Consider the following 27,127-nt stretch of genomic DNA (forward strand, 5'->3'; position numbering starts at 1 on the left):
TCGTGCAAAACAAATTACTCATACGTACATATGTGGATATCTTCCAGCTTACCAATATAAATGGCAATATACAAATGAAATAATAATAATAATAATAATAATAATAATAATAATAATAATAATAATAATAATAATAATAATAATAATAATAATAATAAATCGAATACTGACAATAATATCTCTAACTTCTACATATAATTCGGGGGAGTGATATATGTACTATCACATAGCTTTCATTCTTTACTGTGTGTTATGCACAAACGATGGCTACATTTTCAGATTTAAATGATGAAGATATTGTAATAGAATTAAATGCACCTGTGAATTCAAGGCCTGCTGCAGCAGAATGGATGTGTTGTGCCACCTGAGATAGGTTTTGAACGCCCACCGGTTAGAGCTATTCCAACTACCGTACTTTTTATTGAATAATTCCTGAAGTATTAACACTATTCACTTAAAATTTGCAAGCCTATCATTAGAATAAATTTCTCTACAAAATGTATATTTTTAAACGTTTATGAAAACGTGATTTGTCATTTATGTTTGATGTGTAAGTAAAAATATTTTTTAGAATTTTTGAGGTGGAATTTAAAGAGGTGGAAAATAAAAAAATGTTACAGAGAGGTTAAATGCAAAACCACTTTTCACATAGTCCAGTTCGTGGGGAATGTTTTGGTGTATTATGTGTGCATATTCTGTGAATAATACATTTGTTAGAGTGATTTACATCAGGTACTGCAAATGTGTGGTGCACACCCAACGGCTAGACATATTCCAACTACCGGTTCAAGGGTTAAGAAAAGTCTAGGAAAACAACAGATAGGGAATCTGCCACCTGGGTGACTGCCCTAAATGCAGATCAGTATTGATTTATTGATTGAGCCTAACATCTAAGGCCATCGGCCCTTAAAATAATGGACTTCACAGGTATATGTCCAGTTTGTCTAACCACTGCATGGCCTGAACATCCAAGGAGAGCATACTCTGAATCACAGAAGGACTTTAAAAAGTAATTTCTCTTTGATAATTGCTAAAAAAAATTAAGGAGAATGATCACAATATTTTTAGTAAACTGTAAGTTTTCTGAAATATCTTTACTATAACCTGACATCATTTTAATTTACGACTGTACTTGAAGATTTCTCTTTTTAGTGATAGATGCCAGCGACTAGCTCCATTATACCTCAAGATGAATTTCAGTTTAATCTAAACAATACATGTCACATACTGACTGAGCCTCTTTAAGGAAGATAACAATAAAACTCACCCCATACGATTTAGAGCAATCACAGTCGTTCAGAAAAGCTTTCAATTTCTCAACCCACAGCTGGAACATAGTCTGGTACTTCATTTTTATCCTGATTTCACTAAGCATTTCCTCTATCTGAAAATAAGCAAAATCAATAATAATAATAATAATAATAATAATAATAATAATAATAATAATAATAATAATAAAACAGGGAATTGTTCATAGATGGAAGAAACAGAGCGAAACAAATAGTTGCTGAATCCAAAAGAAGTCGTGGAAGATTTTGGTAATAACCTGGAAAGGCTGGACAGTAATAAAGAATCTTAGGAAAGGAGGGAAAAAGGAACAGTTTTTTGGGTCATTAAGGTAGACTCATAATAGATCCCAGGGAATCACTGGACAGGTGGAAGGAATATTTTGAAAAACTTCTGAACTTAAAAGGAAATCCTCATGGTGGTATCGTAAACAACGGAGCTCAAGGGAAGGAGAAAAATGATGTTGGTGAAATTATGCTTGAGGAAGTGGAAATGATGGTCAAGAAACTCCATTGTCATAAAGCAGAAGGAATAGATGAAATTGGACCTGAAATGGAGAAGTATAGTGGGAAGGCAGGGATGAAATGGCTTCATAGACCAACATTAGCACAGAGTGTTGGTAAGGTACATTTAGACTGGACAAAAGCAGTAACTGCACCTATCTAAAAGCAAGGGAACAGGAAGGATTGCAACAACTATCAAGGTATCTCACTGACTAGTGTACCAGGCAAAGTATTCACTGGCATCTTGGAATGAAGGGTGCGATCAGTCGTTGAGAGGAAGTTGAATGATAACCAGTGTGGTTTCAGACCACAGAGAGGCTGTCAGGATCAAATTTTCAGTATGCGCCAGGTAATCGAAAAATGTTATGAGAGGAATAGACAGTTGTGTTTATGTTTCGAAGATCTAGAGAAAACATATGACAGGGTACCGAGGGAAAAGATGTTCGCCATACTGGGGGACTATGGAGTTAAGGGTAGATTATTAAAATCAATCAAAGGTATTTATGCTGACAATTGGGCTGCAGTGAGAATTAATAAATTGTAGAATGAGTTCTTGGTTCAGGGTAAATACAGGGGTCAGACAAGGCTGTAATTTTTCACCTTTGTTGTTCATAGTTTACATGGATCATCTGCTGAAAGGTATAAAGTGGCAGGGAGGGATTCAGTCAGGTGGAAATGCAGTAAGCAGTCTGGCCTATGCTGACGACTTGGTCTTAATGGCAGATTGTGTCGAAAGCATGCAGTCTAATATCTTGCAACTTGAAAATAGGTGCAATGAGTATGGTATGAAAATTAGCCTTTCAAAGACTAAATTAATGTCAGTAGGTAAGAAATTCAACAGAATTTAATGTCAGATTGGTGATACAAAGATAGAACAGGTAGATAATTTCAAGTATTTAGGATGTGCGTTTTCCCAGGATGGTAATATAGTAAGTGAGATTGAATCAAGGTGCAGTAAAGCTAATGCAGTGAGCTTGCGGTTGTGAAGTCAGCTCCTGGACCAAACTATCTTTACATCGGTCTGTTTTCAAACCAATTTTGCTTTACGGGAGTGAAAGCTGGGTGAACTCAGGATATCTTATTCATAAGTTTGAAGTAATAGATATGAAAGTAGCGAGAATGATTGCTGGTACAAGTAGGTGGGAACAATAGCAGGAGGGTACTCGGAATTAGGCGATAAAGGCTAAGTTAGGAATGAACTCGATGGATGAAGCTGTATGCATAAACTGGCTTCGATAGTGGGGTCATCATCAATTATAATTCATAAACAGAATTTATCATGACAGCTAAGGAACTAGCAGACTCAAACTTCTGCATAAATCTGGCCTGGAAGCAAGAACTAATCGATAGCCCCCTACTGCAGCTGCATAGTTTCCTCAGAGGCAGTGTTAAATCTGATACCTTGAATCTGCCCTGAAGAAAATTATTGATTGTGAACAGGATGAGAACAAATCCATGATACGTGTACTGGCCTATTGTACAAGTGTGGGGGCAATCTAGAATGCAACTTCCAAATGTGAATTTCCCATATGAATAATCAATTGTATTGTCAATCTTCCCATTACATAGCAATTCACCAGTGCTAAATACAACATAAATACTTTGTAGTAATGACTAACATTTTCATAGATTCCCTATTACATACTCTCCCGAAGTTTATCAGAGCAGATAAATCCATTACCGGTAAGTTTTCTTTTCTGGTGAAACCTTTTTAGAAAAAGCACCCCTAACCTGCAGTTAGCCATCCGTAACAGATGACTTTCTAGGTCCAGGGTAAAAGCCAAACTGTTTATTTGTAATTAACTCCTCTAATGCAGGGGGTTTACAGACACACAGAAAACACTAGTAATTCCAATTAAACTTTTCATCGCACACATTTGTTTATGAATAAATACATGCATGCATTAGTTCTGTATGAAAACACTGTTGGATGCGCTAGCGGAGTGGTTGGCTGTTACAAGAGCTCTGTAATAGTTGTAGAAATTAGCAAATTTTGTGTGTGTCTGATACATTCAGTTCCACAAATACTGGTGTTTAGTGCTTGTTCGTAGTAATTGAGATCAGTGGTATTTATTTACAATTTTTACACTGGGTAGTTCCGTAGGCGTTCGCTAGATTACAAGCTGTAATTGAGGACTACGTGAGAGAAGAATGTTTTAAATATTATTATTAAAATATCAGTAGGTTTGTTGATAAAATACTTACAAAGACGGGATATTCAAAAGAGTCGTAACTTCGGCAGTGGTTATATTAGTGCAGGTAATTGACTGGGTAGTTCAAATAGCAGTTCAACTGTCCCACCTATCAAGAAGGTAACAACTTCTTCAAATAACGCGATATTGTTGCAAATTTTGTTTAACCCGTCAGAGCCCAATGTCACCTACAGGTGACACCTAATATTAATAACATTTCCTGCTCATCAGGCTGCTTGAACTTTTCTGCCTGTTGGAAATATTTAAAGAAAGGTCTTATAATTTGAAATTGACCCTTTTTGAACTCGCAGCCTGCACTGATCAGTCAGTTCTCGCTCGGAGAGAAGAGGAAACAGACTAGAGTGAAGTGGAGAAGCAATTGCAAGTTATTGTGGCATAGAAAGCGTGTGATAAAAGGTAATTTTATTTTGCATTTTATGCATGTATATTGCTCAAAGGTTCAATAATGAAAGTGATACATTCTTAAGCATAATATTATAATTTAAGCATATGTTATTGCCATGAAAAAGCATGGTGTCACCTGTAGGTGACATTGATCACATCAAGTAGGCCTTTTTGTCCAGTTTCAATTATGAATATTATCTGATATTCACTTCATGTTTTTTCTCTCTCTTCAGCCTGACACTGTATGAGCTACTACAAATGTTGGAAGATGACAGTAATAATGCACTCCAGATGATATTACTATGTTTCCTCAAAATGATGGGCAGTTTACAGATGAGGGAGGTGGCGATGAAGCAACTGATTCTGTCGATGTCAATCCCCTTCCTGGTAGAATGTTGAGGGTGTGTGATATCAGCTTATGATGGTACGCCGATACCTTCTAATGAAATACAGCAGGCATCTGATCTTTCTAGGACAAATAAACAAGCATCTTCTACGAAAAGATACAATACATTGTGGGCAGCTACAGAGAAGAATAATTCTTATTATTATTTTATTTTCCGATTGGGTGAGGTGACTTGAATGAGGAACCTTCTGAATATGACGGACCGCAACTGTCTGCAGTTCAGTGTTTTGAGTTACTGCTCATTGAAGAAGAAGAATCTCATCGTGAAAATATCCAAGTTATACGCTCCGCAAAAGAACCATATGCTAGACATAACTGTGGTCAATTGCTACGCAATTTGGTTACCTCATAGACTTTGAGCCTTACCAAGGGTCTAAACCGGCTCCGAATCCAGGACAGTCCGAATATGCGTTAGGGGCAGCAGTTGTCCTCACACTTGAATGTAGGCTACCTTTTTTTTTTTTTTGCTAGGGGCTTTACGTCGCACCGACACAGATAGGTCATAGGGCTTATGGCGACGATGGGATAGGAAACGCCTAGGAGTTGGAAGGAAGCGGCCGTGGCCTTAATTAAGGTACAGCCCCAGCATTTGCCTGGTGTGAAAATGGGAAACCACGGAAAACCATTTTCGGGGCTGCTGATAGTGGGATTCGAACCTACTATCTCCCGGATGCAAGCTCACAGCCGCGCGCCTCTACGCGCACGGCCAACTCGCCCGGTAATGTAGGCTACTAGCAAGCTGCGAACTGTAACTATACTGACCATTGTCACCTACAGGTGACACCCCTATATTTTCTTTGTGGACCACGTTTCCTTCAGATTTTTGGTTTTGCATTGTTTTTTGTAGTGTATCTAACATAATTTGAAAGGAAATACATAGATTTATTTCCTGCACTGTGTTTGGGCTTTGACGGGTTAAAGAAAGGATTTCAACAGAATATACAGTATTTCACTGGCGAAATAGTTAACAGTTGTTGTATTGTTATTGATTATTATCACTTCATATTCAAATATTGCATTGTTGGCTACAGTTGTGAACAAAGGGTGTAGTGTAGTCAAGTAAATATACATAAAAATCAGCTGATCTTGTATTCCGATCATTTGTAGTTCTGAGTAGGTAGTTAAAGTATCCGTAATTTATATTTCGCTCGCTCGATCTTTCAGTATTTATGAACGGTTAGCTAATAATAATAATGTTCATATATCCCAATAACTGGAGTAATAGGAGTAGTTTTGACAGAAATATTTTTGAGAAATTATTGTAGACAACCTTGTATTTTTCAGTACTTAAGGACACTTTTATTCTCTGTCCCGTAGAGTAGGGAAAATAATAGTAATCCACCAGCTGTAATAATCACATAACAACATTTCAGCTGAGAATTGTAGTGAAGATACAGTATATTAGATAGTATCTTGCCTGTTATATTCATGTTTTTCTTTGTGTACGGCAATCCTTTCGATACTTAAGCATTTAATAATACCAATATAAATGGTCCGTTACTGGAAGATCACTTAAGCATTTAACCAAACGTAAGGTTTCATTTCTATTAGAGCATAGTAGGATAAAATAATACTAAAGAAATAATCTTCTGTCTACGCGTTTAACTTTGTTGGTAATTCTTGAGTACGGTAGTTCTTGCGAATTTCAAACTTTAGGTATAATTGCAATGTTCATTTCTATTTGTGCTTAATAATAACCTACTGTAATTAGTATATGTTTGAACGTAGTTTAAAAACTGTTGTAGTGTATTGTAATGACTTATTAGAAATTAAAGTGCTTATTCTATTATTTTGAGTAGTCTTGCGAATTTCAAACTTTAATTGTAATTTCCATTTCAGTTTGTGCTTAGTAAAAACCTGTTGTATTATAATTAGGATACATCTGAACGTAGTTTAAAATCATTGTAGTGTATTATAGTAGGTATCTTATTATAAATTAGTGTGCTTATTCTATTACTGTGAAATACTTGTGTAGTATAGTATCTGTAGTATCTATAGTATCTGTGGTATCTGTATTAACTCTCATACTAGAATTCTGTTGCAGTAATTACGGTAGACTTAACTGCAGTTTAAAATTGTGTAGGCCTAATTCTTGTGTATTACTTTCGGTTTTCAGTAATTAACAGCAATTTTCATTCTGTTATTTCGCACAGAATAAGTTATTTTATTTTTCCTTTTCTTCCCATTATTCCATAAATAATGGCTGTAAAAGGTGGAGGTATACTTGGACATCCAGTATTAATAATGAAAGGTACGAAATAGACTATATTATGATACAACAAAGATACGAATAGCTTAAAAAATGCAAAATGTTATCCAGGAGCAGACATTTGTTCTAGTTGTTGCAGAACTGTGCATTAAATTAGAAAGAGTTAGGATAAGTATGAGCAATGAAGTGATATGCCTTGAAAATTTGAAAGAAAATAAAAATGTTGTAGAGTTAGAAGAGAGGCTTGTTGAAAGATTACAAACTGAGAATGAGGCTAACTGTGATGATGAGAAATGGGAGAGATTTAGAAACAATCTTAAAGGGACAGCAAAAGAAGTTCTGGGAACAAAACGGAGGAGGAAAATAAGAAAGGAAATGGGTAACTGAAGAAATGTTGGACAAAATGGATGAAAGGAGAAAATGGAAAAACGTAAACACTCAAGAAGGAAGAAAGATGTATAGAAAATTAAATAATGAATTAAGAAGGGAGACTGAACATGCTAAAGAAAAGTGGATCAGAGAAACCTGCAGCAAAATAGAACGGTTGGAAAGTGAAGGTAAATATGACATGATGTACAAAGAAGCTATGGAATTAACATTCGAGGATAAAAGGAATGGAAGTAGAATGACTGAGATTAAAACATTGGATGGACAGTTAGTAAGTGAGCCTGAAAAAGTCAAGGAACGATGGAAAGAGTACATAGAATGGTTATATGATTGGAACAGCAGACCAGACGAGAGTAGTATAAATTTGCAGAAGGAAAATGAAATAAATGAAGATCAGATTGGGTTCAGTATATTAGAAGAGGAAATAGAGGCAACTATTAGGGAAGTGAAGAATGGTAAAGCAGTTGGTGTAGATGAAATACCAGTTGAACTACTCAAAGTACTGCAGGGGAAAGGAAAAAATATATTTGTAAAACTTTGTCAAGAAATATACTTAAAAAGGAAATGACCAAAAGATTTTCTGGAAAATATAATAATACCAATAGAAAAAAGGAAAAATAGTAAGAAATGTGAAGAACACAGGACACTAAATTTAATTTCTCATGCGGCTAAAATACTATTAAGAGCAATAAACAGAAGGATTTACAGACGAATGGAGAATTATATTGGTGAAGAACAACATGGATTTAGGCATGGAGTAGGCACAAGGGATGCCATTGGTTTACTGAAAGTCATAGGAGAAAGGTGTCCGACTCATTGGCTGAACGGTCAGCGTACTGGCCTTTAGTTCAGAAGGTCCCAGGTTCGATTCCTGGCCGGATCGGGGATTTTAACCTTAATTGGTTAATTCCTACGGCACGGGGGCTGGGTGTATGTGTTGTCTTCATCCTCATTTCATTATCATGACGCGCAGGTCGCCTACAGGTGTCAAACAGAAAGACCTGCATCTGGCAAGCCGAACCCTTCCTGGGATATCCCGGCACTAAAAGCCATAAGACATTTCATTTCATTTCATAGGAGAAAGGTACATAGAGAAGAATAGAAAAGTATACACAGTCTTTGTAGACTTAGAGCAGGCATTCGACAAAGTGAGGTGGGATAAGCTCTTGGAGATACTTAAAAAACATGGAGTGGAATGGAGAGAGAGAAGACTGATCAAGGAATTATATTACAACCAAACAGAAAGTGAGAATAAGAGGAGAGTTAACAGAAGAAATCAGACTGGGAAAAGGCGTTAAGACAGGGTTGCTGCTTATCACCCACTTTGTTTAATATTACTTGGAGGAAATTATTTGTGAATGCTTGGATGGTAAAAGAGGTGTCAACGTTGGAGGTAAGAGAATTGAATGTATAAGACTGGCTGTTGATATGGCAGTAATAGCTGAAAATGTGAAGGACCTCCGCAAAATGCTCAGAGAATAAAACAAAAAGTGGGAAGAGTATGGAATGAGCATAAACGAAAAGAAAACCAAATTCACGATACTTGGAGGTAAAGGTGAAAAAGCAACAATCAAGATAGGGGGAGAAATTATTGAACAGGTGAACAAGTTTAAGTATCTTGGAAGTATTGTGACTGAAGACCTTCACTCTATAACAGACATAAAAGCTTGAATCACATTAGCCAAGGAAAGCTTCCAAGAAGAAAAACTGCTTTGTGACCCGCTAGAGAAAGATCTGAGGAAGAGACTTGCAAGGTGTTACGTATGGAGTATAGCTCTATATGGCACTGAAACATGGACATTAAGGAAGGAAGAACAGAGAAGAATAGAGGCATTTGAGTTGTGGATTTGGCAAAGAATTGAAGGAGTAAAGTGGGAAGATAAAATATCAAATGAGGAAGTTCTGAAGCGAGCTGGAGAAGTGAGGAGCATGCTGACTGTAATCCAAAATAGGAAGAAAAATTGGATAGGGCATAATCTAAGACACAACACTTTACTACAAGTGGCAATTGAAGGGATGATGAAAACGAGGAAGGGGAAGGAGATGATACCAGTTATTAGACAGCATTAGAAAAAGAAAGGAAGATCATGCAGAAGTGAAGAAAAGGGCACAAGATCGAGAGATATGGAGGTCACAGCCATGACTGGACCTACAGGATGGCAGAACAACCTATGATGATGATGAGTGCAAGTGTAGGAACTGTGGGTGTGGCCAGGCATTAAGGAGTATGAGGGAGGAGTTGGAGAGTTTGAGGGAGATAATTAGGATTCTCTCAAGAGGACAGGAAGGAAAGCAGGCCTCCCTCAAATAATGTATAGGATACAGTTTTTGTTTTGCTTTATGTCGCACCGACTCAGATAGGTCTTATGGCGACGATGGGACAGGGAAGTGCTAGGAGTGGGAAGGAAGCGGCCGTGGCCTTAATTAAGGTACAGCCCCAGCATTTGCCTGGTGTGAAAATGGGAAACCACGGAAAACCATTTTCAGGGCTGCCGACAGTGGGGTTTGAACTACTATCTCCCGAATACTGGATACTGGCTGCACTTAATAGGATACAGTAGGTGAAAAGGAGGGATGGGAAGGAAATGGGGGAATTGTAGAAGACAGGTTGTCTAATGTTTTAAGGAGAAGGAGATTGCAGGCTGAGGGTTCTGTTCAGGATCAGAATTCAGGACAGGTGTCTGTGAGAAATCAGTACAAGTCACTGGAGGTAGAACAACCAAGGGAAGATTAGGAACAGGAAACTGTTGCTGAGATGTGTGGAAGCAGAAGGAAGGGAAAAGGTAGGAAAGGGAAATGTAGTGTAGTGGAAAGGAAGAGATGGGTGGAACAGTGTCATGGGAGGGGAAAAGGGAAGAGTAAGTAGCTTCTGCAGCTATCAGGACAGATAGGGCTGACCAGGAGGGGAGGGGATCAAATGAGATGGGTAAGGTTGAGGCTCTGGTCATGGGGAGATTCTATCGTTAGACATGTGGGGAAAGTGTGTGGAGCAAAGGGAGCCAGTGCAGAGTGTTATCCAGGAATTAGGTTGAGGCAGATGTTGAGGAAAGTAGAAGAGAAGGAAGAGGGAAAGGAGAAGGTGGTAGTGTTTCACGTTGGTACTAACACCGTAAGACAAGCAGGTATAAGTACCAACATAGTGGGGGATGTGTGGGATCTGGTAAATGCAGCACAGATGAAGTTTAAGGAAGCGGAGATTGTTATCAGTGGAATACTGTGTAGGAGGGATACGGACTGGAAGGTAATTGGGGATTTAAATGAGACTATGGAGTGGGTATGTGGGAAACTGGGAGTGAGATTTCTAGATCCTAATGGGTGGGTAGGAGACAGAGGTCTGTGCTCAGATGGCCTTCACTTAAACAGCAGTGGTACATATAAGTTAGGAAATTTGCTTAGAAGGGTTATAGGCAGGTACATTCAGGGAAACGGGGTGGCCTAGTGAGCGGTGTTAAGGGAACAGGGAACGGGAAATCAAGTAGGGATGACATAAAAATGTTAGTGCTCAACTGTAGAAGTATTGTAAACAAAGGAATCGAATTAATTTAATAGATATATATACTTACCAGATATTGTAATAGGAGATGAACCATGGCTGAGAAGTGATATAATGGATGCAGAAATATTCTCACGGAACTGGAGTGTGTATCGTAGAGATAGGATAAGAATGGTAGGAGGGGGAGTATTCATTCTGGTAAATGAAATGGCATATGGCTTTTAGTGTCGGGAAGGTCCAAGGACATGTTCGGCTCGCCAGGTGTAGGTCTTTCTACTTGATGCCCGTATGCGACCTGCGTATTGTGATGAGGATGAAATGATAATGAAGACAACATATACATCCAGACCCCGAGCCAGAGAAATTAACCAATGATGGTTAAAATTCCCGACCCTGCCGGCAATCGAACCCGAGACCCCTGTGACCAAAGGCCAGCACGCTAAGCATTTAGCCATGGAGCCGGACATTCATTCTGGTGAAAGAAGAATTTGTAAGCTACGAAGAAGTTAAAGATGAAAAACTTGAAATTCTGGGTATAAGGCTCATCTCTACAGATAATAGGCAACTTGATGTCTTTAGAGTGTACAGACCGGGAAAGGGCAGCGCTGACGCTGATTCACAATTGATAAGATAATCAGCTATGTTTGAAATGATATGGAAAGGAATGTGATAGTAGCAGGTGATCTCAATTTACCAAATGTCAATTGGGAAGCATGAACAACAAATGGCAAATAAGTTAATATGGGAAGGGCAGCCGATTCAGAAAGTGATGGAACCATCTAGACATACATACATACATACATACATACATACATACATACATACATACATACATACATACATACATTATCATTATAGACTGTTATGCCTTTCAGCATTCAGTCTGCAAGCCTCTGTGAATTTATGAAACGTCGCCACAATAATCGATTTGCAACTAGTGTTGTGGCCACATTTAGTTCTATACCTCTTATCTTTAAATCGTTAGAAATTGAGTCTAACCATCATCGTCTTGGTCTAGCTCTATTTCCTCTACCCTCCCTAACAGAGTCCATTATTCCCCCAGGTAACCTCCATTCGCCTCACATGACCCCACCATCGAAGCCGGTTTATGCGTACAGCTTCATCCATCGAGTTGATTCCTAAGTTAGCCTTTATCTCCTCATTCCGAGTACCCTCCTGCCATTGTTCCCACCTCTTTGTACCAGCAATCATTCTTGCTACTTTCATGTCTGTTAATGAATAAAATATCCTGAGTCACCCAACTTTTGCTCCCGTAAAGCAAAGTTGGTCTGAAAACAGACTGATGTAAAGATACTTTTGTCTGGGAGCTGACTTCTTTCTTACAGAATACTCTTGATCGCAACTGCGAGCTCACTGCATTACCTTCATGACACCTTGATTCAATCTCACTTACTATATTACCATCCTGGGAGAACACACAACCTAAATACTTGAAATTATCGACCTGTTCTAGCTTTGTATCACCAATCACCAACTAGAGGGAAGAATATTTTGGATGTGGTGCTGGTAAAACCAGATGAGCTCTATAGAGAAACCGAAGTAATAGATGGTATTAGTGATCACGAAGCTGTTTTTGTCGTAGTTAAAAATAAATGTCAAAGAAAGGAAGGTATTAAAATTAGGACTATTAGGCAGTACCACATGGCTGATAAAACAGGCATGAGGGAGTTTTTAAAAAGTAACTATGATCGCTGGAAAATGGCAAATAAAAATGTAAACAGACTCTGGGATGGGTTTAAAGCAACTGTTGAGGAAAGTGAAAATAGGTTTGTACCTTTAAAGGTGGTAAGGAATGGTAAAGATCCACTATATTATAACAGAGAAAATGAGACTAAGGGCCGGTTCTACCACCTACTGATAAAGTAACTTGCCCTCCGCGTAAAAGGATGTTTCCGTTCGACCACTCCCAGGTAGCGCTATCGGCAGCATAAATCGTCGTTACCCGGTGCGTAATTTATCGGCCACTTCGAGGGCCCGATAAGACTTTACCTGCTGGGCAAGGTTTGAGAGCTGAACCTTATTAGCTGTATTTCTGGTGACATACAACTCAAATTAGCTTAGTATACTGAAGAAAAGCATTATACTGTAACAGTGATCGATATTGTATTGCAAGATTTTGAACATTAATGCTTACTTTGAGCTGCAACGGTCACACCAGCCTCTCGCATTGATAGCGTAGGGAACACATTTTATACGTCTAGCTTTCGCTAAGAAACTCTAAAAGGATATAAAATCAAAACCTGTCTGGAAATAATTTCAAATGGGATTTAATATTCTACTTTTTCAGTTTTCAAACACCAGGTAAAATTTACTTCTATCAAATATGTATCCTAATTACGTCAAGGTTTCTCGTAGCGTAATGACTAACACGCTCAGTTCATAATACAAGGTTTGCAGGTTCAAGTCTTCATTATGGCAAATCTTTTTTTTTCATTATTAGCGTTGTATTAATCTGTATGCCTCTTTTCATACGTTCTTTTGTTAATAATATATTTCACTGAAATGTTAAATCACAATATTATGTCTACTAGGAAAATACTTTATATGAGTGCTACTTATAGAAAGTGAAATTACGATTAATATAGCATACCGTATAGGACTGTCGCCCAGGTAGCAGATTCCCTATCAGTTGTTTACATAGTCTTCTTGTAAATGATTTCGAAGAAATTGGAAATATTCCATTCCCGAACTCCTCTTCCTATGATGGATATTTACCCCGATTAGTTCTTTAACAGTACGGTACCTTCCAACTTTATCTTCATAAACATTAGAATGAAATGCATTATAAATAAATGGAAGCATGTGGAGCTAAACGAGGTCACAGAGTTAGTTGCAAATAGAGCATCGTGGAGATACTTAATCAATTCACAGAAGCCTGCAGATAGAATGCTCAAAGGCAAGAAGTCCGTAAGGAAGATGTGGGTGTATATACGTATATGGAAGCGCGTGAAAAAGAGTTAAGAACAACGGGGCAGGGAAGGAAAATAAATTTTTTAATGTAAATTAGAAAGACGATGAAAACCTGCGTACCTTCTATTACAGAGCGAGCGACTTAACCAATCTACTACGAGAATACTTTCCAAAAACGCTGCCTTACATGACAGGTTATAACTGGCGTAAGAAATTGTAATTTCGAGATTTTAATCCCAATTAGGTATTGATTTTGAAGCTCATAGATTAAAATCACGAAAGCTTGACATAAATCGTTGTCCATAACTCTTAAGACTCCCCTTATTCGGCTTTTAGAAGATAATCAACAGATGCAAGCACAGGAAAATAAGACAATTGAAATGAGCTTCATACATCTGACGATAGGTAGCACCACACTCAAAAGCGAGAAGTCACTGAAAATCAGTCTAGCCAACTCCGTATATCGGTGTCTAGCTCCGGGTAGCTACCCAGCGCTTGAGCGGAGGTGGTTGCATGCATGGCAAAGTACCAGCTGCTTTACACCCCCAGGTAGTTTACCTCCCGGGCAGCTGCCAGCCACTTTACCAGCAGATGGTAGAACCGGCCCTAAGAAGGAGGTGCAGTTTGGAAAGAAATAGAGTTAGAAATGGCTATAGAAGTAAGGAGAAATTGAAGGAACTTACTAGGAAATTGAATCTAGCAAAGAAGTCAGCTAAGGATAACATGATGGCAACCATAATTGGGGGTCATATACATTTTAGTCAAAAATGGAAGGCTATGTATAAGTACTTTACGGCAGAAACAGGTTCAAAGAAGGACATTCCAGGAATCATTAATGAACAAGGGGAGTGTGTATGCGAGGATCTTCAAAAGGCAGAAGTATTCAGTCAGCAGTATGTAAAGATTGTCGGTTACAAGGATAATGTCCAGATAGGGGAGGTGAGTGATACTAATTAAAATTTACCTATGATAACAATGACATTTACAGTAAGATACAAAAGTTGAACAGTACTACTTGAGCAACCGACCAGTGTGGATGTGTGGTAAGGCGAGTGCAGAGTAGCATGATTGGCACTAAGCAATATCGTGCGGCAATCGGTGGCTGGCAGCGCAGGCAGAAGAAGACGGCGAGGCATGCGGCGAACAAGGGAGAACTGGAGAAGATTGGCGAGGCTATCTTGGCAGCGACGGTGATAACTATGCTATTAATTATAGGGGGCACGGAGATGAACCCCAAGGAATCCCCATATGCAAATGATAAGTTCTTTGAGGAATTATTATTAGAAACTAGTATCATTAGAGGGAGCTATGAGGAGGACGGAATATTACTGTATAATCTCGAGGACTGGGAGAGAATCAGGGGGATGATAGGAGACGCTGTAAAAACATATGCTGGAGATGCACTGGTAAAGGAATTGAGAAAGGAACAAGCCAAGGGATTTGAAGTTATGAAGATATGGTTCAAGGAACAGTGAGGAGCTACGGAAAAAAGAATAGAGGAGAATGAGAGAGCAACGGGAGTGCTAAAAGAGCAGGTAAAAAATCTGGAAAAGGAAGTGGCGTCTCTGAAGAATGAGCTTGGCCTTGTCAACCAAGAGGAGATGAAGAAATGTATATGTATCTATGGACTACAGAAAGAGCGGAGTGAAGATAAAGTGAAGCTTATATATAAAGTGGTGGACCTTGTCCAAAATAAGCTGAAACTTAACTTCAGTGAAGTGGATATGAACGATGTCAAAAGAGTAGGAAAAGTGAAAGGTAAGGGACCAGTGAAAGTGAAGCTGATGTCAACCATAATGGTGGATATAGTGTAAAAAACGCAAGGAACTTACAAGGTGAAAGGATCTGGATAAACAAAGACTTGGGAAGAGAAGGGATTGAAAATATGAAAATCTTACGAAAACATTTAGGCAGAGCTAGACAGCAAGGCCTTAAAACATTTATTAAGGATCAAAGGTTGATGGTAACAAATGGTATCTAAAAGGTATGGAGGAAGGGCTGAAAGAGGAAGAGGAACGATCAAAGTAGCCAAGAGATACACAGGAGTTCGCCCAAGAGGAGGGAGGAAATGTAGTAACAATGGCTGAAGCGCTGAGACAAGTCACAGTGCAGTGCAAGATAGTGTGAGTGAAAGATCAAATGTGCAGGTTCAGGAAGTGTTATCAGATAGTGTTCCAAAAGGAAAAGAGGATACATTGATTGCCGACCTGGGGAGGGACAAGAAAGAGAGAGACCTTATGACCAAGGGGAGAAGCAGGAGCCTGAAGGACGTATGGGGGAAAAGAAATAAAGGTTTAGAAGATAAAGAGAAGAAGGAAGACAATAAAGCATCAAAGAATGATGGAAGGGAGGTAGAAGCTGAGAGCGAGAGGGTGACGAGAAGTAAGAATAAAGATGGTGGTTTGGAAGGTGGGGGAAAAAAAAGCTGTAACTAGGCTGGAAGATAGGCTTTGTTAATATTAAAGGTGTATTGAATAAAATAGGCAATATAAAAGTGAAAAATGTAATAGAAAGCTTTGATATTGTAGCGCTTTTGGAAACATGGCCAGAAGTAGGCAGGGAGATAACTTAAGGAGAATTCATGGTGAGGCACAAGTCAAGGAAGAGATTAAGTAAAATGGGCTGCGCGCCCGGAGGAATAGTAGTGCTAGTCAAATAAGAGTTGAACGAATGTATAGAGCATATTGAGAGTGACATTGAAGGGGTTACGTAGACAAAATTTAACATGGGGAGAGAGGAAGGGAGAGAGAAACATGTATGTTTGGCTTTTGCCTACTGTCACCCCAAGGAATCTCCATATGCAAATGATAAGTTCTTTGAGGAATTATTATTAGAAATTAGCATCATTAGAGAGAGGTATGAGGAGGATGGAATATTACCGTATAATCTTGAGTACCACTCACACTGTTTATTTCGAAAATATCGCTTCCAAAATTGAGTGCAGGTCTTACTTAAAATTTTGGGAAATTTATCTTTCCGAATGCGCATACATCGGGCATCACCGCTGGCGCGGCCTGGCAACTGCTCTCTCCGCTCTCAGTATACGCTACTTCCGCGCTTGGCGTCAGTCTCACGAATGTTCTCAGAGTATTAACATGAATTCCACAAAGCGTTTGCAATCTTTTATTGCGAGTGAGAAACTGAAAGTACCGGTAGTTCGGGAAGCCGAAATTATTGGAAATCGTGCCGCCGGTAGGAAATATGATATTGATGAGTCGTGTATTCGCGATTGGAGAAAGAAGAAAAATGTACTGTTAACATGTAGTGGTGATCGTAGAACTTTGAAATGCTAGTGGACAGGGCTATGAATGTTAAGAGTGCGAAAAGTGTTACCGTTAGAACAGATGGTAATGAAAAGCAACGGAGTACGGTAATGCTGTGTATTCTCGCCAACGGAACCAAATTGCCGCCGTACATTGTTCTCAAGCGAAAGACGCTTCCTAACTAACCCTGGTGTTATCATCAGATCTCAGAACTCCGGCAGTATGGAGAGATCACTTGTGGAAGACGGGGTAAAGTGTATCTAGCAACCTCGCCTTGGTGCATTATTGGGACAAAAGAGCTTGCTTGTTCTCAACAGTTACTGCGGCCACACAACAGACGCTGTGAAGAAACATATCAAGGATGGGAAAAACCGACCTAGCAGTCATTCCGGGTGGGATGATGTCTATGCTACAGCCGCTGGATGTCTGCGTGAACTGTCCATATAAAGCAGCCTTGAAACAGCTCTATACAGAATGGATGGCGGCTGATAATCACACACTGACGCCAACTGGTCGTATTCAGCGCTCGGAAGTTCAGCTGCTGTGTTCGTGGATTCTGACAGCATGGAATCATAAATAATCGTAAATAATTTTGACATCACTTTTTTTTAATTTTGTTCTTTCAAAATAAGGGTGCGGGTCTTATTCGGTGGTGGGTGGTATTTGAGATTACACAGTATTACTTGGAGACTGGAATGCCAGAATAGGCGAGCGAAGTCCGAGGTATAGTAAGGAAGAAGAGTTGATAGTAGGATCAGGAAGAAGTAGTAATGATAAGGTAATCAATAACTACGGTAGAAACCTTCAGAATCATGCGAAGTCGGGAATTTCTGCATTCTGAACAGCTATTGGGAGAGGGACAGAGAAGGTAAAATGACCTATATTACTGAACAAGGGGGGAGCGTTATTGATTTAGTAATGAGTTCACAGGACTTGCTACATAATATCAAAAGCATAGTGGTGGAGGATTGGATCCAATCGCACCACGCTCCAGTACGGGTTAGCTTGGTGAGGAGAGAGGAAAACAAAGAGGAAGAGAGAAAAAGTACGATAGAGTGGGGTAGTGGTTATATTAAATATATATGGACAGAGAACTCAAAGGGAGAGCTAAACGCATTCATAATTAAAGAGATACAATTCATTAGAATTGGCTGGGAAAGGGCGCTGAAGGAAAATAATATACATAGAGCACTGGAGTTATTAGAATACCCTGTAAGGAGAGTGACACGGGCAGTCGAGCACAGCAGAAGGAAAAAAACAGAAGGGAATGGTTGGTATGACAGGGAATGTGAAGTCCGCAGAAAAGCAGCGTTAGGAGCATTAAAAGAGTATAGAGCAAAAGGAGAGAGCAAAGATCGTGAAGCATTTTGCAGGCTGAGGAAAGAGTATAAAAGTAAAATTGCGGAGAAGAAGCAGTGGTTGAAGGACCAATCAGAGCTAATAAACAAGGAATGCAGAATGAATCGAACTGAAAAAATAAGGGAGAGAATAAATATGATCAATAAAGGAGGGAAGGGACTGAAGAAAATTAATATTGACTATGTAAAGTGGGTGGCATATTTCAGCGAGCTATTAGGAGGAAGGGATGATTGGGAGTAAAAGGAAAGAAAGCAGGCCTTGTGGTCTAACGTTCAATCAATCAATACTGATCTGCATTTAGGGCAGTTGCCCAGGTGGCAGATTCCCTATCCGTTGTTTTCCTAGGCTTTTCCTAAGAAATTGGAAATTTAATGAACATCTCCCTTGGTAAGTTATTCCAATCCCTAACTCCCCTCCCTATAAATGAATATTTCCCTAGTTTGTCCTCCTGAATTCCAACTTTATCCTCATATTGTGATCTTTTCTACTTTTATAAATGCCACTCAAACTTATTCATCTACTAATGTCATTCCACGCCATCTCTCCACTGACAGCTCGGAACATACCACTTAGCAATTCCAAATGGAAATTCTAAGTTCCCAAGGAGGGAATTAGATATTTTTCCACCAATAGAGCATGTCAAAAAACAGATCAGATGTAAGGTTCTTCAGGCGTTTGCTCTATTAACCAGCGTTTTGTCCTAGGTCTGACACTAGACTCATCAGAGTGGGATGTGTCAGACCCTAACCACTGACGCTGGGGTGTATGCAGGTGAACTTATCAGAAGCCCTATATAAGAGACACAGTCTTATAACTGCATACGGAAGATAAATCTCCACAATGGAATTATTGCACGCCTAGCAATTCCGAATGGAAATTCTAAATTCCCAAAGAGGGAATTAGATACATTTCCACCAATAGAGCACGTCAAAAAACAGATCAGATGTAAGGCTTTTCAGGCGCTTGCTCTATTAACCAGCGTTTCGTCTTAGGTCTGACACTAGACTCATCAGAGTGGGATGTGTCAGACCCTACCCACTGACGCTGGGGTGTATGCAGGTGAACTTACCAGAAGCCAGACTGTGCATCTTATATAGGGCTTCTGTTAAGTTCACTTGCATACACCCCAGCGTCAGTGGGTAGGGTCTGACACATCCCACTCTGATGAGTCTAATGTCAGACCTAAGACAAAACGCTGGTTAATAGAGCAAACGCCTGAAAAGCCTTACATCTGATCTGTTTTTGTTTTTTTACATACCACTTAGTCAAGCAGCTCTTCTTCTTTCTCTCAATTCTTCCCAGCCAAAACTTTGCAACATTTTTGTAACGCTACTCTTTTGTCGGAAATCACCCAGAACAAATCGAGCTGCTTTTTTTGGATTTTTTTCCAGTTCTTGAATCACGTAATCATGGTGAGGGTCCCATACACTGGAACCATACTCTAGTTGGGGTCTTACCAGAGACTTATATGCCCTCTCCACTACATCCTTGCAACAACCCCTAAACACCCTCATAACCATGTGCAGAGATCTGTACCCTTTATTTACAATCCCATTTATGTGATTACACCAATGAAGATCTTTCCTTATATTAACACCTAGATACTTACAATGATCCCCAAAAGGAACTTTCACACCATCAACACAGTAATCAAAACTGAGAGGACTTTTCCTGTTTGTGAAACTCACAACCTGACTTTTAACCCCGCTTATCAACATACCGTTGCCTGCTGTCCATCTCACAACATTTTCGAGGTCACGTTGCAGTTGCTCACAATCTTGTAACTTATTTATTACTCTATACAGAATAACATCATCCGCAAAAAGCCTTACCTCTTATTCCACTCCTTTACTCATATCATTTATATATATAAGACAACATAAAGGTCCGATAATACTTCCTTAAGGAATTCTCCTCTTAATTATTACAGGGTCAGATAAAGCTTCACCTACCCTAATTCTCTGAGATCTATTTTCTAGAAATATAGCAACCCATTCAGTCACTCTATTGTCTAGTCAAATTGCACTCATTTTTGCCAGTAATCCCCCATGATCCACCCTATCAAATGCTATAGACAGATCAATCGGGATACAATTCCATTTGACCTCCTGAGTCCAAAATATCTGCTATATCTAGCTGGAATCCTACAAGTTGAGCTTCAGTGGAATAACCTTTCCTAAAACCGAATTGCCTTCTATCGAACCAGTTATTAATTTCACAAACATGTCTAATAAAATCAGAAAGAATGCCTTCCCAAAGCTTACATAAAATGCACGTCAAACTTACTGGCCTGTAATTTTCAGCTTTATGTCTCTCACCCTTTCCTTTATATACAGGGGCTACTATAGCAACCCTCCATTCATCTGGTATAGCTCCTCCGACCAAACAATAATCAAATAAGTACTTCAGATATGGTACTATATCCCAACCCATTGTCTTTAGTATATCCCCAGAAATCTTATCAATTCCAGCCGCTTTTCTAGTTTTCAACTTTTGTATCTTATTGTAACTGTCACTGTTATCATTTGTAAATTTTAATACTTCTTTAGCCTCAGTCTCCTCCTCTATCTGGACATTATCCTTGTAACCAACAATCTTTAAATACTGCTAACTGAATACTTCTGACTTTTGAAGATCCTCACATACACACTCCCCTTGTTCATTAATTATTCCTGGAATATCACTCTTGGAACCTGTTTCTGCCTTAAAATACCTATACATACCCTTCCATTTTTCACTAAAATTTGTATGACTGCCAATTATGGTTGCCATCATGTTATCCTTAGCTGCCTTCTTTGCTAGATTCAATTTTCTAGTAAGTTCCTTTAATTTCTCCTTACATGTATAGCCATTTCTAACTCTATTTCTTTCCAGTCTGCACCTCTTTCTTAGTCTCTTTATTTCTCTATTATAATAAGGTGGATCTTTACCATTCCTTACCTCCCTTAAAGGTACAAACCTGTTTCCGCATTCCTCAACAATTTCTTTAAACCCATCCCAGAGTCTGCTTACATTTCTATTTACCGTTTTCTACCGATCATAGTTACTTTTTAGAAACTGCCTCATGCCTGCTTTATCAGCCATATGGTACTGCCCAATAGTCCTACTTTTAAAACCTTCCTTTCTATCACATTTATTTTTAACTACAACAAAAACAGCTTCATGATCACTAATACCATCTATTACTTCAGTTTCTCTATAGAGCTCATCTGGTTTTATCAGCACCACATCCAGGATATTTTTCCCTCTGGTTGGTTCCATCACTTTCTGAATCAGCTGTCCTTCCCATATTAACTTATTTGCCGTTTGTTGGTCATGCTTCCTGTCATTCGCATTTCCCTCCCAATTGACATCTGGTAAATTCAGATCTCCCGCTACAATTACATTTCTTTCCATGTCGTTTCCTACATAGCTGATTATCTTATCAAATAATTCTGAATCAGTATCAGTGCTACCCTTTCCCGGTCTGTACACTCCAAATATATCAAGTTGCCTATTATCTTTAGAAATGAGCCTTACACCTAGAATTTCATGTGTCTCATCTTTAACTTTTTCGTAGCTTACAAATTCTTCTTTCACCAGAATGAATACTCCCCCTCCCACCATTCCTGTCCTATCTCTACGATACACACTCCAGTTCCACGAGAAAATTTCTGCATCCATTATATCATTTCTCAGCCACAATTCAACTCCTATTACAATATCTGGTAAATATATGTATCTATTAAATTACTCAATTCTATTCCTTTCTTTACAATACTTCTACAGTTCAACACTAACAGTTTTATGTCATCCCTACTTGATTTCCAGTTCCCTGTTTCCTTATCACTGCTCCCTAGGCCACCCTGTTTCACTGAATGTACCTCCCTATTACCCTTCCAAACAAATTTCCTAACTTATACGTACCACTGCGGTTTAAGTGAAGGCCATCTGAGCGCAGATCCCTATCTCCTACCCACCCATTAGGATCTAGAAATTTCACTCCCAGTTTCCCACATACCCACTCCATAGTCTCATTTAAATCCCCAATCACCCTCCAGTCAGTATCCCTCCTACACAGTATTCCACTAATAACAATCTCCGCTTTCTTAAACTTCACCCGTGCTGCATTTACCAGATCCCACACATCTCCAACTATGTTGGTACTTATATCAGCTTGCCTTACATTGTTGGTACCAACGTGAAACACTACCATCTTCTCCTTCCTCTCCTCCCTCTCTTCTACTTTCCTCAACATCTGCCTCAACCTAATTCCTGGATAACATTCTACCCGGGTTCGCTTTCCTCCACTCACTTTCCCCACGTGTCTAACGATGGAATCCCCCATGACCAGAGCCTCAACCCTACCCACCTCATTTGATCCCCTCCCCTCCTGGTCAGCCCTATCTGTCCTGATAGCTGCAGAAGCTACTTCCTCCTCCCTTTTTCCTTCTCATGACCCTGTTCCACCTGTCTTTTCCTATCCTCTACTCTACATTTCCCTTTCCTACCTTTTCCCTTCCACCTACTTCCACATATCTCAGCAACAGTTCCCTGTCCCTCATCTTCCCTCTGTTGTTCTACCTGGAGTGACTCGTACCGATTTCGCACAGACACCTGTCCTGAATTCTGATCCTGAATAGAGCCCTTAGCCTGCAATCTCCTTCCCCTCCCTCTTATATACCTACTGTAACCTGCACATTGTTTGAGGGAGGCCTATCTTCCTTCCTGTCTTCTGTGAGAATCCTAATTATCTCCCTCAAACTCTCCAACTCCTCCCTCATAAGTATATACGAACTGGATAGAGATTTCAAGATAGAAGAAGTACAGGGAGTGATTGGGAAACTGAAGATGAAATCAGCGGGGGGGGGGGGGGGGGGGGGAGAAATAGTATTAGTAATGTATGCTGGAAACAAATAAGTAAATGCGGCCAGATGGTAGAAGGAATTGTAAAGCTATTCAACAGGATTTTCAACGGGGCAAAGGCACCGAAGGAATGGGAATATGGGATAATATATAAAAAGAAAGGGAATAGAAATTTACCTAATAACTACCAAGGTATAACTCTTTTAGATTCATTGAGCAAAATTTACACAAGAGTCTTAGCTAATAGACTAAAGGATTGGGCTGAAAACAACGGTATAATCTCTAAATATCAGGGAGGATTCAGGAGGGGGAGGCAAACAATAGATAATATCATGATTGTGAAAATGCTAGCAGAGAAATACACTGTGCGGGGAAGAGACAGCATTTTTTTGGCAGCAGTTGATTTTGAGAAAGCGTTCGACACGGTGAGTAGAAGGGCGTTAATAGAAAAATTTGGGAGGCTGGGAATCTCTAGGAAAATGATATGTGCGGTAGAGGCGCTGTATCATATAGTATATAGTAGCGTCCAACTAGAGGACAATGTAATAAGCAAACCGATAGAATGTAAGCTGGGTCTCAAACAAGGATGCAAATTAGCACCCATATTATTTATTCTATTTATAAATGATATACTGGATGAGCACGGAGAGGCTAGGTGGGCTGTACCGGAGGTGGGTAACATGGAGATCCCAGGCCTGATCTTCGCTGATGATATTCTGTTAATGTCGCTGACTAGGGGGTGAATTGAAGAAAAGTTTGGATAAGTTAGTAGATTATGCAAATAAGTGGTCGCTGAAAATTAACTATAATAAATCGAAGGTGATGATTGTAAGTAAGAGAAGGAGGGTAAAAAAAGTAAGGGAATGGTGGGTACAGGGGGCAAGAATAGAGGAAGTAGATAGATTAGAATATCTAGGAATGATACTGAACAGAAAAGGAGGATGGGATGACCACATCAAGAGATGCAAATTGAGCCCTCGCAGCAATAAAAATTCTAGTCACCAAGTGCCCAGGAGTAAGCTATAAAATACTGAGGCTATTACTAAAATCTCTAGTCACAAGCCGAGCTTTATATGGGGTGGAATTGTGGGAATTAGAAAAGAAAAGGGTCAGCCTGAATCAAATAATAAATTCAGTAAGGCTGTTTTGAAACTAGCGCAATGTACAGCCAATGTCGGGGCATTAATCTTATGTGGAGAGTTTATCGAGTTAGACTGTGTTAAAAGGGTATTAAATTATTGGTCTAGACTAAGGCGGGATAGCGGCGGTATTCTGCTGCAGGAAGTATATAGATATGAACTGGAAGGAATGTATGATGAGTGGTGGCTAGCAAAAATCAAAAATTATGTTGAGGAATTGGGTATGTGATATATTTGGCAAGAGGGATGGAAGGGGAATAATAGCAGAATGCAGAGGGCCCTGACAATGAGAATTAAGGACATCCAGATGCAGAATTGTTTGGAAGAATGCACAGAAAGGCCTTCGCTCAGTCTATTCTATAAGGTCTACCAGATCTCCAACTTAGGTATAAGATTTAGGGATGGAAGATTAAAGGGTGGGTTACTATGGTGGCTGATGGAGCTGCATAGAAATAAAGGATGGATCAGGAGCAAAGAGAGCTCTCAGTGCATACTATGTGAGGCTAAGTATGATGATTTACATTTACTTTGTGATTGTATAGTGACACAGATATAGAATGACACAGGTGTAGAATCTCTTGAAGGTGGAAAGTGTTTGTAGAAGATTTTATTTGTACAATTTGTACCTGTACAGTGTAAAAAATATTTTTAACATATGTCGGTTGTAACTAGTAGATTACATTTCTATATTAATTGGAACGGTCCAGAAAGTTTGTGACACACACTTTTAAACGGTGTGTTGGCCTTTGTTAGTTATGCATTCAAGAAACATGTTCTTACTATTCTGGAAATGGAAGATTCGTGATTGTATATGTTCGAGAAAGTGGTTTAAACACCGCGACCAAAGAAAGAGTTGTGATTGGTGAATCCGGGCAAGCTCCTGCATTCTGATTGGCTACTCCAAGGCCAGGGTTCCCTTTTAAAGGGGGCCAGACAGCATTTCGTGGTCTGTCTTAAGCCTGTCTGCCGTCTGCCAGAGTTTTGACATCGACGGCGACTCCTCGCTTTCAGGATGGGCGACCTTAGGGTAAGCATGGTTGTTTTCAGTCCCGTTTTAATTTGCATCTAATTTTCGTTAAAATATCATACAGGAGATTGCCCTAATTGCCACTCTATTTAACTGATGTTTTGGTCAATCTAAAATTGTAATAATATATTGTGTTTCTTCTTACCTTCAAGGTTGTATTGTACGACTTGGTTTGTAATTAGATGTATGGTATTCGCTTGACTCTTTGAACTTACAGGAAGCTTTTGTCAAGGAACATCTAATTTGTTTGTCTCAAAGAACATTTAATTTGTATTTTACAAACAGTGTGTCAGTATTTTCCGCATTGCTGAACTTGAATGGAAAATGGAGGGAATTCAATATTTTTCACCAATAGAGCATGTCAAAAATGTCAAAAACATATCAGATGTAAGGCTTTTCAGGCATTTGCTCTATTAACCAGTGTTTTGTCTTAGGTCTGACAGTAGACTCATCAGAGTGGGATGTGTCAGACCCTACCCACTGACGCTGGGGTGTATGCAGGTGAAGTTATAAGAAGCCCTTATAAGAGGCACAGTTTGAGAAGTCCTTCTTAGGCCATATTATGTCGGGGAAGGGTGTCTCAATCGATCAGTCTCGTACTGCTGCCATCCAGAATTTTCCCACGACAAAGTACTTCTAGACTGTAGCCAGATTCATCGCCGTGGTTAATTTTTTCGTAAATTCATTCGCAATTTTGCTGAACGGGCAGCCCCATTAAATACCTTGAGGCAAAGGATGCCAAATTTGTGTGGGGTGATGCCCAACGTGAAGCCTTCAGGGACTTGAAATCCACCTTATGTAACGCTAATGTACTGGCTATGCCAGACTTTTCTAAACGCTTCATCCTTCAGACTGACACTTCTTCCTCAGGCATATCCGATGTTCACCTTCAGGAATTTCAAGAGGGGCATCGTCCTATTTCTTATGGTTCTCATGCCCCTTAATCCTGCTGAACGAAATTATTCCATTTATGAGTTGGAAGCCTTAGCTGTTGTCTTCTCTTTAGAACACTTCAGAATGTCCCTGGAACATCTCCCTTTCGATCTTGAGACATAATCAGGCATTGAGTTGGGTACTGGCTAAGCTGCGATGGACCGGTCGTCTCGCGCGTTGGGCAGTGCGCATCTCAGATTTCCAATTTGAAGCTCGTCACATTCGTGGCACGGAAAATGTGGTGGCTGATGGCCTCAGTAGGATGTTCTATCCAGGCAGTTCTGACCCTCCATCACAGCCTGCAGACCCCTCTCCTGAACAAGTATCAGCCTTTGTGAATGTAGTTCTCACTGACTCTCCCTTCCTTTTCAAAGATATAACCAAACATCAGGAGGAAGAAGCTGAGTTAAAAGCTATTATCGACAGGATTAAATCCGGTGAACATGTTAATCCTTATGTCCTTAAGAGTGGTGTCTTGTGTTGTCCTGCTCACGGTTGCAGTGACCCCAAAATTGTAGTCCCAACTAACTTGGTTCCGGCTCTCTTCAAGTATTTTCATGAAACCCCAGTGGGAAGTCATCTGGGCATTTTCAAGACGAGAGAGAAAATTCGTAAGCATTTCATTTGGAAATCCATGGATAGTGAGATCCGTACCCTTGTCAAAGCCTGTAAGACTTAAAAAACTTTTAAAAGTGTTAAAAATCATGTGATTTCTGGAGGATAGTACGTTCAAATATGGCCGTCTTCA

General features: G+C 39.5%; 1 protein-coding gene across 2 annotated transcripts in view; it reads right to left on the minus strand.

Annotated features, from left to right (window-relative positions):
- The window catches only part of Mat89Ba (nucleolar protein 6 Mat89Ba), a 332,508-nt gene that overhangs the window by 260,217 nt on the left and 45,164 nt on the right, over positions 1-27,127 (minus strand). For both annotated transcript variants that reach the window (XM_067137975.2, XM_067137976.2), the window contains one exon: positions 1,268-1,384. In XM_067137975.2, the coding sequence (XP_066994076.2) occupies positions 1,268-1,384 (117 nt within the window). The remainder of the gene's footprint in view (positions 1-1,267; positions 1,385-27,127) is intronic.

Source organism: Anabrus simplex, chromosome 1, assembly GCF_040414725.1.
Source record: "Anabrus simplex isolate iqAnaSimp1 chromosome 1, ASM4041472v1, whole genome shotgun sequence".
In the NCBI taxonomy this organism is placed as follows: Eukaryota; Metazoa; Arthropoda; class Insecta; order Orthoptera; family Tettigoniidae; genus Anabrus; species Anabrus simplex.